The sequence below is a fragment of the Aythya fuligula genome, chromosome 1, assembly GCF_009819795.1.
Source record: "Aythya fuligula isolate bAytFul2 chromosome 1, bAytFul2.pri, whole genome shotgun sequence".
In the NCBI taxonomy this organism is placed as follows: domain Eukaryota; kingdom Metazoa; phylum Chordata; class Aves; order Anseriformes; family Anatidae; genus Aythya; species Aythya fuligula.
In genome coordinates, this window is record NC_045559.1 from 24730098 (window position 1) to 24746370 (window position 16273).

The 16273-nt window shown below is 39.9% G+C and overlaps 1 protein-coding gene across 3 annotated transcripts in view; it reads right to left on the reverse strand.

Annotated features, from left to right (window-relative positions):
• CPED1 (cadherin like and PC-esterase domain containing 1) overlaps window positions 1–14994 on the reverse strand; it is a 146234-nt gene extending 131240 nt beyond the window's left edge. For all 3 annotated transcript variants that reach the window (XM_032195812.1, XM_032195804.1, XM_032195819.1), the window contains exons 1-2: window positions 14697–14994; window positions 4240–4426 (exon numbers count right to left, since the gene is read on the reverse strand). In XM_032195812.1, the coding sequence (XP_032051703.1) occupies window positions 4240–4426; window positions 14697–14840 (331 nt within the window). In that variant the 5' untranslated portion in view covers window positions 14841–14994. The remainder of the gene's footprint in view (window positions 1–4239; window positions 4427–14696) is intronic.
• Between the last annotated feature and the right edge of the window lie 1279 nt (window positions 14995–16273).

Genomic DNA, 16273 nt, shown 5'->3' on the forward strand with positions numbered 1-16273 from the left:
ACAATAAATCAGAAAACAAAAACAAAAACAAATCAATATGTGTACTATAACAATCTTTGTAACTGTTTGGCTAAAATTTCATCTTTGCTGGATGTCACTCAACTTGCAAATAGAAGCCTTAGTAAAGCTCAAAGAGTTTGCTGTAGTATTCTAAAAATAGGAAATAATGTAAATCAATACTATGGAAAAGGTTTATGATATTTTGTTTTATTTATTTATTTTTTTTTAAGTTATCCACTGCAATTGCACAAACTTTCACCAAATTATTAAAGTTAAAACTCTACTGTAGCAGGGAGCAGATAGTGTTACACTGCACCTCAGTTTCCAGCAGCCTGAATAGGTTGTTTTTTTCCATGGCCAGCTATCATCAAAGCTGTGCAGAATCTTTTCAGTTCCAAAGGCTCGCTGTAACAACAGATATTGTATGTTATTGCCGAATGAATTTAAAACTGGCTGGCCATCTGTGCAGCATACAGCTGCACATGTTTTTCAGAGCCTGAAGTTTTCCAAGCTTTGCATAACTATTAGTAAAGGTGAAGAATTGAGAAATGAAGTAGATGCCTATCAAGGGAGGGTCACCACTGATGAAAAAGTCAGGCATATGGAGCAGAGGACAGAAATTCTGACAGCTCCAGAAAGAAAAATATAAGTAGTTCATTTCTTTCTTTTATTTCTTAGATGTCACGTGAGGAAAGTATGGCGTTCAGGAAAGATTCAGATAGCAGTCAGCAATTATGGAACATTATTTTTGGAAGGCAGAAAGGCATTTTGGTGCCACAAATTTCTGAAATAAATTTTTCCTTGGGAAAAATACTGTGAAAATGTTGGCAGAGCATCACAGAGCCAGAGGGACCCACAGACCTTTTTTTTTTTTTTTCCGTTGCCCCAGAGATGAGACCTTCTTAGGATGGGAGGACGGAAAAGAAGACTCCAGAAAATATTTGGAAGGTTCTTCTCTAGCATTAAGTACTCTGGGAGAACCCAATTGTGCTCTGAACCCAGGTAGCCCATCCCGCTCACCTCTAATAGAACAAAACCACTCTGTTCTGGGCTGAGGGAAGGCAGGCAAACCTCCTAAGGAGAAAGCCCAGAGGTGTGGGGATTTCTCACTCTTTCTTCTGATTCTGAACTATCCTTTTCTGTGAGGCTGCATGACACCAGTTTCAAACCCCCTCTGAGGCTGTGGAAAAAGCAGAACCTGTTCCAGAGGCTTTGCCTGTATGAGCAGATTCTCGTATTTTAGGAAAGGAAGAGGAAGGAAGAAGCACAACATGAAACACATCTGCCTATAAAACCTGGTATCTTTATAATCAGCTATTATCCAACAGCATTTGAATTGCCTGCTCTGCTATGAAGTTATTGCAGATACTGGGGATACTCACCATGCCTAAACAGATCTACCACAGCAGCAGTTGCATGCCCAAGGTACCAGTCCCCGCTTCCTCCAAAATTTGACTGTCCCATCATCTACTACCAAAACAGTAGCATCTTCCTATCTCCATCCCAGCAGCAGACTGAGATGTGTTAAACCTTACAGCAAAACCAGCTCATTTATGGTTGCCACAAAAGGAAGACTGAAAGCAGCTCAGAGCAGGCACAGATATCATCAGTCCATGGGCTTTTCCCTCCGTGTGGGTTTAACTGGAAAGGAACAGGGAAAGCACAGCTACTTTTTACTCATGCAAAGCTGCTTAAGAATTTACTGACAAAAGTATTTTTCAGTGAAAATTAGGGGTCTGAGTAAGTTGTACTTGACTGCAGAAAATGTCTATACAGATTTTTCATAGGAAACCCATAAACCACAGTCTCTTTGCCTGGAAAAAAAAAAAAAAAAAAAGGTATGCTTTTACTTTTTAGCCAACAACCCGCCAGTTACCAAATTACCAAATCTCAAATCTCAAAATGTTTTGGTTGGTCTGAAAGAAACAAACAAACAAACAAAAATCCACTGAAGAAAACTATTCCCCTGATGTTTCCATCCAGCAGTAATAAACTCAAAACAGTGTGGAGGTTCTCTCTGGAAGATCAGTGTGCAGAGCTGTCACACTTTGGTTTCAAACAGGAGCAGAACTGGTCCCAGAATGAACAGTAGGCCAGCACAAAAAAGTTAGGAATGTTTTGCAGGGAACTTTTTTTCCATATATGACTTCAGCTAGACTCTTGGCTCACAGCCATTCTAAGCAAAAAAACCCTTTCAAAATCAGACTGAACTTTCAAAATACGTGAGTAAGATGGACTGCACTGAAACTGCACAGAAATAAAAGCACCAGGTAGAGCTGCAAAATAATACCAAGTAAGAAGGAATGAGCTTTTATAGATTTTTTATAACGCTCGTGATCTGTGTTTCTCAGTCCATTATCTGTATCTTTTTAAGAGAGGTTCCAAGGAGCATGTTTTAAATAAATTATAGCACTCCTATTAGGAAAATGTTATGATAAAGCATAGCTCAAAATACCCTTCTCCAAAACATGGTTTACCAAGTACTATCCCATCCAAAACAGTAAAACCCTTCATTTACTGGCAAAGAAAAATAACTCAAGCATAACTTGTTTAATTCTGAGAAAAGATCATCGGTTCAGTATGTAGACATGTTCTTTTACTTACTTGTGTTTTTCAAACATAACTTTAAAGCAAGGCACTTACATAACAGGGAAAAATTAAAGGCAGACCTATGTTGCCATGAAATGGAATTAGTAAATTCCATTACTCTTTGTCTTAAGCTGGAAAGCATCTGACTTTTTTCCAATACATCTAACTTCTGCTGAAAGCTGTAGGATGTTCTGGAAAATACCTAAAAATCTTTTTTTTTTTTTTTTTTTTTAATTACTGGAAAAATACTACAGGAAGTACTGACACTAGGTAGACTGTAAAATACAAATACCCACAATTAAGTTCAATTCTGCAGAGGCACTGTTTGCAGGGTAAAAAACTGCGTTGCAGAACCTGAACCTGAGTTGATCACTGTAGCAAAATTTAGTACAGTGATTTTTTTCCGAGGCCCAGATGAGCCTGGCATACCCACTTCCTTGGCCATTTGAAACAGAAGTATTTCACACAGATGGTGAAATACACATTGTCCCCAGAGATGCTGCCTTGTCTCTGTGGCCCATTTGACATTAGCGAAGCCTGCAGACCTGCTGTGTCCTGTCACTCTGAGATGGAAAGTACACAAGGCATGGAGTAACTAAAAGGTGCCTTTGAAAAGAGATTAAAATAGAAGACAGCAAGGTGCAGAAAATTTATTAGTACTTGGTACAGCCTGCCAAGAAAACTGCATGTATCTCATTTTCAAGAAAGTTTCTTGAAGACAGTTGAAATTTGTGGTGGAATTTTGAGTAGCCTAAAACATGCTGAATAAGTACTTTTTTCATCTATTAAACTATTTGGACTGGATAAAGCACAAAGCAAAACTGATCTCTCTGGTAGTCCCAGGAAGTTACTGCAAGTCTGAATGATACAAACGACACTCCCTTTAGCATGAGAAATAACCAAACGCACTCTTCTGCTGACAGACTGGTGACCAGCATACATTTTTCAAAGCCTCCCAGTTCCAAGATTGACTTCCAACAGAATATTAAAGTGAGATCACAGTTTCAGTTCACACCTCTAAGGTGTCCAAGACCACTTTAACATGGTCAAAAAATATAACTGGTGCCCAAAGCTCCTCTGTTAGGCACTCTACAGGTCTACACCACAAAGCTACAGTCCCTTGTGCAAGAGATCAAGCTTCCTGAATTCAAGCCTTTTGACTATAGATCAAATTTTAACAAGAACTAATAACAAGCAGTAACTTCCGTCAGAATCCACTGCAAGTGCAAAAGGTACTTTTGTATTGTGCTGTTTAATAAGCTATTACATAATGAAAAAGAGTGCCTTCATGCATTCAGCTTTTCTTTAAGGGAGAAAATGAGAAAGAAGCAAATATTTGTTATATCATGAAATGCTCTACCAAAAATCACTTGGCTATTATATTGATGAAGTCAGTGTGTGAACTCATCATGAACTGAAGTGATCTGACTTGGTTCTCAAGGCTATGTTCAATTACTTATGAATCTTTATAGAAGGAAGTTTCTAATGCAAGAATCATTTAATCGTGAAAAACTAGTGGCATAACTGGGCAGGGTTTGACCATGGTTTGTATCCTTCCTCACATTGAGAATGTGTAAACTTTATTTCTGTGGAAGAACACTGGATTAACAATTAGTAATTAACACGTTAATTAAGTCAACTTATTCTTACTGTGGTAAGGGCCCTCATGTCTCAGATCTTCCATCAGTCTCCTGTTCTCAAGGACTGTGACTGCATATCCATGCTTTTTCAGGATGTGTTCACAAAGCTGACGCTCAGTTTTACTATGGGCAGGAGGTGCATACAGAATTGCTCTTCTCGTACGGCTTCCAAAGTACTGGAGAATGGAGTCTTCGATCTACAGCAAACAATGCAAAGAGAGTGGTCTTAAGATAGGACACTTTTCAGGAGCATAATACATAATCGTTATTTTTCTCAGAAAGATATTATCAACTTACAGTGACATTTGGGAAAGTATTTCTTGTACAATAAGGGATCTTTTCCTTAAATAAGGCATAAAAACAGGATGCTCCATGTGGAAAATGGGTCACTAATATCTGGAATTGTATAGCTATTCTTTTGCGATAAAACCACCATTAACAAACAAGATTTTCTTTTGGTGAAAAGTATTTGCCTTTAGGAGTGAAACATGCCAGCATTTAAAGGATTTAATTCAGGATGATAAGTTAGTTCTTGGCAAGTTCAAGAATTTCAAACTAGCAGCAGTCAGCAGTGTCTGCTTCAAAAACAAAGTCATTCCATGCCTTCTAATTTTAGTAAGCTTGTCACTGGACATAGGAATTGTTACACAAACAAGGCACCACAATTTTTGCACAGAAGATCAGACTGAAAAAAAAAAAAAAGAGACAGATGTTTTGACATAAACAAATGCCTTTCAAGGTGTGTCCATTTTCTTTATAGGCCTGGGATCTAGTGTTAAAGTCACTGTCTCAGTCATCTGTTCACCAACTACAGGATGCAGTTTTAAGTTACACTTGGCTAAAGTGAAAGCTTCTCCATGACAGTGAGGGGTACAAACTATTTTAGACTCCTGAAATCCTAATGCTATTTCTGTTTGTGTTCCAGAACAAACATCCCTTGTTGAAAGGATCTGTGTAATTGACGAGGGGACCCTGAAAATTATCTAGATACAACACTGTCAGAGTCTTCTACATACAGTTGCTAAATGTGCAATCCAAAACTACTTTAGTCATTGGGATATTCAAACAAATGCTGATCACATGCTGGTCGGAAGAAGCACAAATAGTACATGGTGAAGTCACAGGAATTACATTATGTAACCTGGTCAGATGTCCTCCCTGTCCTTGCAGTACTTTTAAAACACATCAGTCCTGCAGTAAGCTAGTGCTAGGCTCTGAGTGCCCTCTCCCCACCTCAGCCTGTTTCATTTACTTCTCTCCCACTTTCACCCCCCTCCTCTTATCTTGTCTCCTTCCTGCCCCTCGAGTAACTCCAGCAGCTGCTGGCAGCCGTTCCTCTCCATTTCCCTGCTCTCCTCCCTCCCTCTCTGTTCCTAAATCCAGCCCTTGCCCTGCCCCCCCCTCCAGCACTGCCTCTCTCCCTGCCGCTGCCTTGTCCAGAGCAATGCTGCTGCATAACATTACAGGCTGTTCAGCCAGATGTTTCCCACTTTCCATTTCACTCATATCATGGAAGAAAATCAGTGAAAAGAGACACCTCCAGCTCTATTTTGCAAGCAAATCCAATTTTCCATCCCACGTGTGTAGCAATGGCCAGTATTGCAGGGTGAACCAAGGACACGTGAGAAGCACTGAGGGACTGCAGCCCAGGACACTTTGTGTCTGGCTTTTGGCTTGCAATCACTGCTTGTCCTGCTGACATCCTTCCCTGTGCAGCTGAGGGTGTTTGCTCTCTGGCACGAGTCCCACCTTGACTTTGCTGCACTGTGTGTGCACCCCTCTTTCACATCCAGTTTTAACACTTTGTGTGTGTATGTGCATGTGTGTGCAGCTGATAAAAGCTGCTGGCAAAATATACCTGTCTTTGCAAAAGCAAAGCCTTTTGCAATGTCACTCCTTAAGCATCCTGCTTAAAACAACTGGTAATAGCTTCTATCTTGAGTGCCCCGTAATCATTTTATTTTCAACCTGCAACTGATGGTCCCGCAAGCTCTGCCCCAGCATGGCTGCTTCCTCACAGCACACGCCTCCTGGACCAGGCCTTGGCAGGACCTGATGCTCTCTCACAAGAAGCTTCTCTTCTCCCAGAACCTGTGTTGTTTTTTTCTTGTGATTAGCAGCTTCACATCCTTCTTTAGTGTTCCTCTGCTCTCCAATAACTAAAACATACTTTATCTTTCTTCCCCCAAGTGTCCCTGCAACACTGGGGAGAAGAGGTAGAAGAGGGTGGATGAGGGAAAGGTGGTTTTAGTTTCTTTTGTTTCTCGCTTCTTTGCTTCTTAGTAAATAGGCAATTAATTTCACTAATCTTCTACACTGAGTCTGTTTTGCCCATCACAATAATTGTTGAGAAATCTCCCTGTCCTTATCTCAACCCTTGAGCTCTTTTGTATACTATTTTCTCTCCGTTTCCCTTTGAGGATGGGTGAGAGGGTGGTTGTGGTGGAGCTCAGCTGCCCACCTGAGTAAAACCACCACACTGGTCTAGGAGAAATGCCCATCTAGGAGGAAAGGGTAGGCCTGGCTGTGGACAGGCTCTCCTTGAACCTCAGCTCCTGCTGTCCAGGCACTGACCAAGCAATTAATCACTCTTATCTGCTCACTTTCCAAAAAACGATAATGGAATCTTTGGGACACTGAGACAACTTGGGGTCCTAAATTTAACAGCTTGACCTGAAGTCTAATCTGGTGCTACTAAATAATTTGAAGTAGCACCATTTATGGTCCATACTTGAGATCCATATATATATAGTGTTGCCAAATTTATTTCCCTTTCCTTTCAGAGCTATTTGAAGTCAGGTTACAGTTCAGGTGCAGGTCTTCTCTGTTTTCTTGCCAAGCCACTGCAGGGTAGGTTGGGTTTCTTTATCTGTGTTTCAGTTCCCTGTTAGCTACACAGAATTAAAAACGTTCTGGCCTACTTGATGCCATAGCAAGCGATTCCATAATTTCTTCCAAAGCTCTACATAAAATGCCTTACACAACTAGCCATGCTGATCTAGTTACTACTAGATGTATTTCAGAATTCCAATATTATAGCAATAACAGTCATGTTTCTACACTTAAAGAGTCTGCTGGTTTTATAAGATGTTTCTCAATCATAAAAATGCAGGTCTGGGCAGAGCTGGTATAAAAGAAGTAGGGTGCAACAGAGGAAAATGAGCTGTTCACATATTTGACATTTTATGGTCCTGATTTTTTTTGACATTCCTATAACTTTAATGTACAGCAGGCTTACACACACACACACAAGATCAAAAGGATCAATAACATTTTGAATATTTAAGTGTTAAATGGACAAATGTTTTCATACCCAGACCATTTTTCTTCTTCTTCAATTTCAATTTCAGGCTATTTGGTGGCAGCTCAGTTTATTATAGATTCAATATACCTATGTGACAAAGGATTGTTGAAGAACATCTGTGGTCCACGTCTTACCTAGGGAATAGTGCGGCTGTCTCCACTGAAATTAATGAGGCTTTGTAACAAAGCTGAGAATTCCCATATCATATAGGATGAGGTCTCTGTCAGCTTTGACATGATATACCTGCTCTTAAAGCTTGCAAGTCATTGCCATTAACTGCGTCACTGATCCCATTTTAGTGCGATTGGCTGTTACACAGATGATCCACAGACTTAGCAACCTGGTCTAAAAAATCATGATGGACTCAAAAGTGAATAAAAATGCACCAAAAAAAATAATCATACTTTTGATTCCTGTTTATAGCATGACACCCCCCCACAAAAAAAAAAAAAAAAAAAAAAAAAAAAAAAAAAGAAAGCAAACTGAGCTCCATCAAGTGTATTGTGTACTTTTTAAAATCTAATCAAGTATATATTCCTCTGAGGCTCTGAGGCCTTAAAAAAGTAGATCAACAGCTCAGTTTACATAACATGAAAGCTCAAAATTATGTAACTGTCTTTGTCTGACTGAAAATAGACATCCACTATCTGAGTTGTACTTGTTAATTCTGTCGTCTACCTGCAAGTTCCACATGGCTGTGAAGTTCTTTGTTAAAGAGAAAATGTTTTGACAAGTTCCTTTAACCAGTTTTTCCAATTCTAGGTTGTGAATGTATAAGGATACAGTAGATTTTATTAGTCTCTGAAGCTGTCCTCTTTTTTACAGATTTCTGGTTTGTTCCAAAAATCCAGAATTTGGTCAGTAATTAAATCCTACAATATATAATTACTGTTGTTGTTTTGGCCAATTAGAAAGTAGAAAAGATATTTCAAGCTAAGAGGAGAAAAACAGTTTCCTTGGCATTTTTCAGATTCCAAGAAGATTGTATAATTCCATAAATATTGATGCATTGTCTCTCCCTGGCAAGGAAGCAAATATACAGTTTGAACAGTTGCCAGAGAATTTCATTGACCATCACTTCAACTGCAGAAAAAAAATAAAATATTTTTCTTCCTAAAATAATGTCCCACTCTCGTTTGCCTGACCTTTTTTTTTCAGGAAAGAACTAAAAAAACTGTGAATCATCTTCTCAGCTACCCAGTTCTGGTGGTGTTAGTCCCTGTGTCAATTACAGGCAGCCTCTCTTTTACACCAAGCTTGCCAAGGCTGTCAGAAGTTTGTCCAACAGCTTCAAATATTTGACTGCAACTTTTACACACTGCTTTCTAAGGATACTGGGCTTCTGCAAAATAGATACACAACCACTATGAAAACTGAAAGCCCTTGGCATATGAAAGGGGAGTGTAAAGAAATACTGGGAAACAGAAAGCAGTCCTTACATAAACAACACCAGCATTATTGGTGATATTCACAGGCAGAGAACTGCCTGAAATCCTGTTAGCCAGCAATGCACCTTCACTGCTAAATACTGTCTAGCACAACAAAATTACAAAAAAAAATCTATGACTGGGACTCCTAGGCATTCCCATGCTAATATTATGTAACATTAATGATAATAAGAACTTAGCATGTGGTTCTAATGCCCTAAGTGGTTCATTTACAGGACCGTGCAGACCTTATATTAATTCCAAATGTGACTTTTAAATTCTTTCCATGTTTGCCCAAAAGTTCACAGAAATAGTAAGTCGTTCATATTACTGTTGTATTTGAAGTGCACATAGCTCCTTTATCAAGAAGTCACAGAGAAGTTAATTTCCTGTTTCACTTTCTGGAGGACATTTAAATGTGTTGGCTTTAAGTTCTGTTAGATTTCCTAATCAGAAAGGACTGGGTTGTAGAATGAAACAGTGGAATGTAATTCTGCTTCCAATTGTTTGCTGAGCAAATACAGAACAAGGCGACTAAATTATCAGCACTACTTTGATGGCTGTTTTCTGATGACTTCATAAATCCATGAGCAAAAACTGGAGTTATTTGCCACAGCCATCGCCAGCACTCTGGGCTAGAAGTACTGAACTAAATTTTCAAAATGCCTTGCTTTATGATTGCATGTAGTTCCTGGTCCCAACTATCTTGTATTGGGAACAATGATGAGCCAAATCCTACCATCTTATCAAGATAGATGATTTTTTAAGGAAGGGATTCCAATGAAGCATAAGTCCTCCATGTCCTCCCTCCACTTGCTGCCAATGCATCCTTCTCAAAGCTTCCCTTCCCTGTAAAGAGTCTCCACCCTGCCCCTCTTTCCTGACTACTACCACAATAGCTGAGGCCCTTTATCACCAAAATATCTTGAGCTATCTGTGGCAGTAAAAATAGCTGTTTCCTCAGTGCCTCTTGCATTTTACATTGAAGGGGGGAGAGGGGGGGGAAGATGGAATCTTCTGCTTTCGTAGGATGCAATGTGAATGTTGTATAATTCCAAGGAAGGTAGTTGATGAGACCAGACCATCTGTCAATTGCTGTTCTATTAACTGAGGTTTCATAGTAGCCAAGTTTTCCACTTCCTTTTTTCTCTTGTGAAAAAGAAAATAATATCTTTTTTAAGATTAAATTTACATTTAAAATGTATCAACAAACATTATGCTAATGCAGTCTTTTCTATCCAGAGCTCTCACCCGATCCATTTCTGCATAATAGCAGAAATCATCCTTCTCATTTTATGCACCCAGCTTCATTTATTCTTTTCTTGTCTTCCTTTATTTCCATTTCCCTACTCATCTCCCTTTCTCTTCTCCAATACAAACCCAGCTCCTCCAACGCACAATCCCATGTGATCTAGTATTTCACAGCCATAGGCCCCTATTCTGCCTCCTACATCTGCCCCAGCCAGGGCCTCATTTCCCCATGCCTTGTTCCATGATGTTCCCTGTTCCCCTCCTTCCTTTCCTGCCCATTCTATCCGAAGCATATAGCATCAAAAATCAATAGGAAAAAAAAAAAAAAAAAAACAACAAAAACACGTATGTCTTTAGATGGTGAAGTTCATCAAATCTGTTTTTAAATTTCTGTGTTTAAATGGCTCTGACCAGACAGAAAAGTACCACTCAAGGAAAAAGAGGATAATCCCACTCTGTCTGTCCAAATTCTGGTAACAATTCTCAGTTCTTCAGTCTTTGACTCTACCACATAGATACCTGGGCCGATAACATGTGCAAGACATTCAACAAGATCTTCCTCTAGATCTTGGGTTTATTACTAAACCATGGTAACCATTATGTTTCTCTTTTCCTTTTTTCCTTTTTTTTTTTTTCTACATAATAACTTGGAGATACGGCCACTATCCAGGCTGTTATTACCCTGCATCCCTCATATTGTCCACTCCCAGTAAATTATATCCTACCCTATAGTTCAGAATGCTCAGCTGTAAAATCAGTTCCTTATTCTTGATCTTTGTTCACTCATTATAGCTCCTCCTGGGGATGTATTTATATATAAGGGATAAGTTGAGGGCCTTGAAAATGAAGACAGCCTTTTTTCACTGTTCCTCTTATCTTTCAGTTCCTAAGATACCAGCCTTACCCACTCATTAATTCTCATATGACAGCTGCTTGTCTAGTTTATTTTACTTTTTCTCAGTGGCCCTAAATAGCCAAGGGACGTGAGGAAAGGCTCTTAAGCATATCCATGAAATAATCTCCTTCGAGACCCATCTTAAATTTGAGATTTTTAAATCTCCTTTCTTATACATTGGCCACAGCTAGTATGCACAAAACAGTGCCTAGGATGTGCAATACTGTCACGCTGCCTCCTTGCAATAGTGGAGGTACTATGTCTAACCAGGCAAAGCACATTGCTGTGCAGAGACACCTAAGTTGGCTCTGGATGAATTAATTCAGAGAGTGGAAATGCAGCTGTGACCAGCTAATTAGCTCTTCTCAGAAGTGCCTATGAAGCAAAGCTAAATCACTTGAGTGTAATGGTTTACATCTGTCTGGTACCAAAGTATTTCTGGCACAGTACTGTGCCATACAAGCCTACCACTGGGCTCTGTTTAGGCTTTTGTTGTTGATGATATTGATACAGTTTCAGCTTAGATACTCCAGCACCACCTCTCCTCCTTATTATATACTTGGCAAATATTTCCTTGTGCAAGAAGTAGTGTGGCTGGCAGAACCTGAAGACAGCCTTGCGCTGCTGTGATGGCTCTCTCTCACACCTTTACTGCTAGAGATTCAGAAATAAAACATTCTACTTTTTCATGCTACTGATATTAGAATTTAATTTTATACTAGCAAATGTTGACCTCTGCTCATGAGAAAATAAGGCCAGGAGGTCAGCTCTCAAGAAGCTTTTAAAAATCCTGTAATGTGTGATACCGGGGAGAGAAGTACCATGAGCTCTGTCAGGTTTACAGGTCTAGGAATGAAATCTGCATTTTGCAACTTATAAAAGGCAGCTTGCACTATGTTCCTGAGAGTAATGGCTCCATCCCAGGGTATCCTGGATGTCGTTAAAGACACATTTGCAGACCAACTTGGCAATTTCCAACACCATGCTTTTTCCACACTTGCATGGAACTTTCCCTTCTTAAAATCTTCACCTTTCTTCCTCCCTGCTCATGAAAGGCGCTTTTTTTTTTTTTTTTTTTTTTTTTTCCTAGGCAATTGTGCTATGTATACCCTGAATGGAGATATTATCAAACTTTGGAAGGAGATTTTGCATGTGCAATAATAATCATAACCAAATTCTCACAGCAGCCTCAACACAATACTGATTGTTTCTCTGAAGGAAACAAGAACTGAACCTGCCCTACACAGTCTGAAGAGGTCCTGTGGTGTGACGTGAGATGCTTCATCTCAAAAACCCTAAAACACTGGATATTATTTAAGGAATGTATCTACAGCAGGGTCTTCTTTTCCTTAAAACTTTTCTGTGAACTTCCACTTCGTAAAACATGTTGCAGTGCTTCCTTTAAGCCACTGTTTACCTGTACAATATATTCTTTAAATAAATTCACTTTCTGGAGTATTCATAGAATAAGAACATGTGGTGAATAATTTTTGGACTATATTTTAAAGGATTTTCTAGATTCATAGATGAAGATTTAAACCAGGGCCTTAATGAAAACTTGTTTTCAGCAAGTTACTGTGGGTGACCACATGACTGTAAAATAAAACAGTGAGAAGTTTCAACCATGACATCTGTCTTAAATGTTACTGGGTACCCAGTAAAATCAACCAAGATAACAGTTCAGCTATTTGCAAAAGCAGTGGGCGAAAACACACAGTTCAAAAGCGCACTCTCAAACAAAGTACAGAGATTTTTGGAGATGTTTGTCCTTTTCTGTTCCCTGAGATTGTTATTCAGCCCACACAAACCAACAGAGCACTCTCTGGAAACAGTGAGCAGCTAAGAGTAACATCCCAACATGTGCAAGACATTTTGTTCATAACGCTCTAGAGGAAACTTCAAGAACAAATAGGGAGCCGCTACGGGTGGTCTTCAGAATGTGAAGAGGAATGTGTTAGAGTAGCACAGGCCTGGAAAACATAGCTATGAGGTTAAAGTGCATTTAATCTGTACTACGGTTCAGCATGTGTGTGATAGTCACATTCAGCCATGCGTGCTGGAGAGCAGTAAGTACAGCATGTTGTGTGAACGTAATCTTTCTTTTTATTTCAAACAGCTAGCACACCAAGTTCAATCTGCATCTTCTTCAGACAAATTGGGGAAGTAGAAATTACAGATATTTTCAACCAAATAACATACAAGAAAAAGGTTTGTCATTGTTCTACCAACTCTTTGAGATTTAGGTAACTGAATTTAACATATTAATTTTTCATTGCCATGACAATAACAATAAGTAAAAAGGAATGGACTATGTCAAAATTGTATGCCAGTGCAACCTACACTGTCCAGATGTGTTCACTTCCCTTAAATTGTAATTCTTCAGTGGTCGCGTTGTTGAACAAACCAAATCTGAGTACCTAGTGTAATAAGGGGTCATTAAAATAAAAGTCATGGCAAATGCAATATACATAGATTTCTGCAACTCACAAGAAAGATCTCTCTGACCTTCATAAAATATATATATATATATATATTTTTTTTAAGACTTAAGGTTAAACCTTGCATGCCAGTTTATTTCACAATATCTGTTTGTGATTGCAGAAGATGCCGTTTACAACTGCTCTCCTAAAATCAATATTGCTGACCTTTCAGACTCTGAACCCTACCCAATCAAAGAAGAAGCCTTCTAAATCACTGTTTATTTTTAGAAACTTGAACTGCTTTATGTGGAAGCTGTCCATAGTCTGTGATGTCACAGATTTATGTTACAGCTGTGATACAGTAATACATAAAATGCCAGTGAAATGAAATTTCACAGTGAGGGCTCTGCTGAACTATTAGCAGCACTCTATAGGACTGAAGGAAACCTGAAGCAATTTGTGCTAATGCTGATCACAGATTCCAGAGTGAAAATAACTACCTCAGTCTGGAACGTTTTCCAAGTAAAATAACAGTGTCCTGCATTTGTTAGGTTTTAACACCCATCCTAGGAACCCTGTGCAAATAAACACGAGGTCAGGTAACCTAAGGACAGAGTAAAATTTGTGGGATAGAGATTCCAAAGTAAAATACTGTGATTTGAAAATGTGAGAAACACTATTTTATTTATTTTTTAATGCGCTTAAATTCAGCTTTTCAGCATAATTTCAGCACAGTTCAAAACTGACCAGCAGATAACTTTAATACAGGGCAACTGCAGTCTTGCTGCTAATAACAGCCTCAGTCACTGTTCTTGAAACCCCAACTGCCTCTTGATTTACGTGTCTGTGCTGGAAAGCCTCTGACCCTATTCCTAAAGCCAAAATAACATACAGCCTGTGCAGCAAACTGAAATCTCTCTGGAGTCACAGAGTAATGCCATGTTTCAGTCAAAGATTTTAGGATTCCTCTGTTAGCAACACCACACTGAGGAGCTGGTAATGGAGATGTGCTTGCACATATGCCACTGTCATTAGATCACTCATTTGTTTGTACACAGACCTCAGACTTTCGAGCTTAGTATATTTTTAGCTGGACTCAGATGATCCTGCCAGACTCACCATCCCTCACCACGCTAATTATTGCTCAGCACTCTGCTCCAGCTGACTTACCTTTCTCACTGCCTGTGTGTCACTGACAGGGAAGAAGCAGCGAGTGCTGCTTGCTGAGACCTCCTTGTATCTTCCTGGCTGTGTTTTACTCAGTTTGTGTGGAGAAATCCCATTAACAACTGCCGAAAGGAAGCTGCTGGTCATGAGAGGAAGTCAGGTTCCTGGCAGAGAACAGACAGACAGCCACCACTACGGCCAGGAGGAAGGGGCGAGGGCGACCAAAGCCTGCGGCACCTGGGGACTTGCCCACAAACATGGCCTCACTTCACCCTTTGGCCACATTGCAGATGCATTTGAAGTAGCCACGTTCTCACAAGTTAAAAAAAAAAAAAAAAAAAAGTGAAGGCAGTCTTTATCCAAAACTAGTGAGGACTTTCTCCATTCTGCTGCTGAGTCCTTTCTTGGTGCCTGGCAAGAAGTCACAGGATCCAGAGGAGCATGGGCTTGTAAGGTATCCTCCCATGGGGTTTATGGGAATAACCTGTGGAAAAAAATAAAAATAAAAGTGAGGAGGAAAGAACAGCAGCATGCATGGGGTCCTTTGCAGGGAGCTGTAACAAGCCCTTCCACACCGCGCTCCCAGGAGGAGAGACCTGGTAGCAGACAGAGTGAGGAGCAGAAAATCCTCAGCCCCAGCTCTGCAAAAGGAGCTATTCAGACAGACAGCAGCATCCAAGAAATCAAGAGGTTAAAGCTGAACGCATTCTGTCCACATCTGAAGAGAGTAAGAGAGTGTACCAACCTCGTGAACAATCGTTTGCTGTTTTTTCTCTCTTGCATTCTCAGTTCCTACTTTGTTTTTAGTTTCCTTCAGTCCAGTCCTTTAAATTGCCTCTTTCCTGTCAGCATGCACCAATCTCTGCCTAAAAGTGATCATTTATCTGAAAACTGACAGACTACAAAAATTTTCCTTTGCATTTGTTGTGTCCAGACTGCAAGCTCAAAGTTGCATTTACTTACTCAGCTCTTATCCTGTTAGAAGTTTCCCGTTCCCCTCTAATGGGCTGCTGATTAAAACCACTTGGAACACCCTGGCTCATGATCCCGGCTCGTCTCACACACTCAGAAGGCAGGCACACGCACATACACACGCCATCTGAAGCCAGTTGGACCACAGATTTCATATAAATAAAGGCTGGACTGCTCAGAGGGTGGGGCTAAGCTAGCTGCGCTCCGGGCAGGCACGGGTGCTCGGAGACGCAGCCTGAGATCCGGATGGGGAACAGGAGGTGTCCTTGCTCACACTGCATGCCTCGAAGCCACATCCCTGCAATTTTTAGAAAACTGCTGGTTACAGCAATCGGGCTAATTGAAACCATAAAAATATCTTGAAGGCAAGTAGAAATCTGAGCAGCACCTGCAATATTTTACTCTAGATTAACAAAAATGTTGTAAAATGAAGCAGATTTACTCGGACGTGTCACTGACAAAGCAGTTGTAAGTACTTTTCATAATAGATATAATGTCTCATCACAGTGTATAAATAAAAGTTCTTACTAATGTTAAAGAGGGAAAGAAAAGAGGGCAGACAAAAATACTCCGATGAAAGCACTTAGCATCTAAGCCACAGAAGGTCC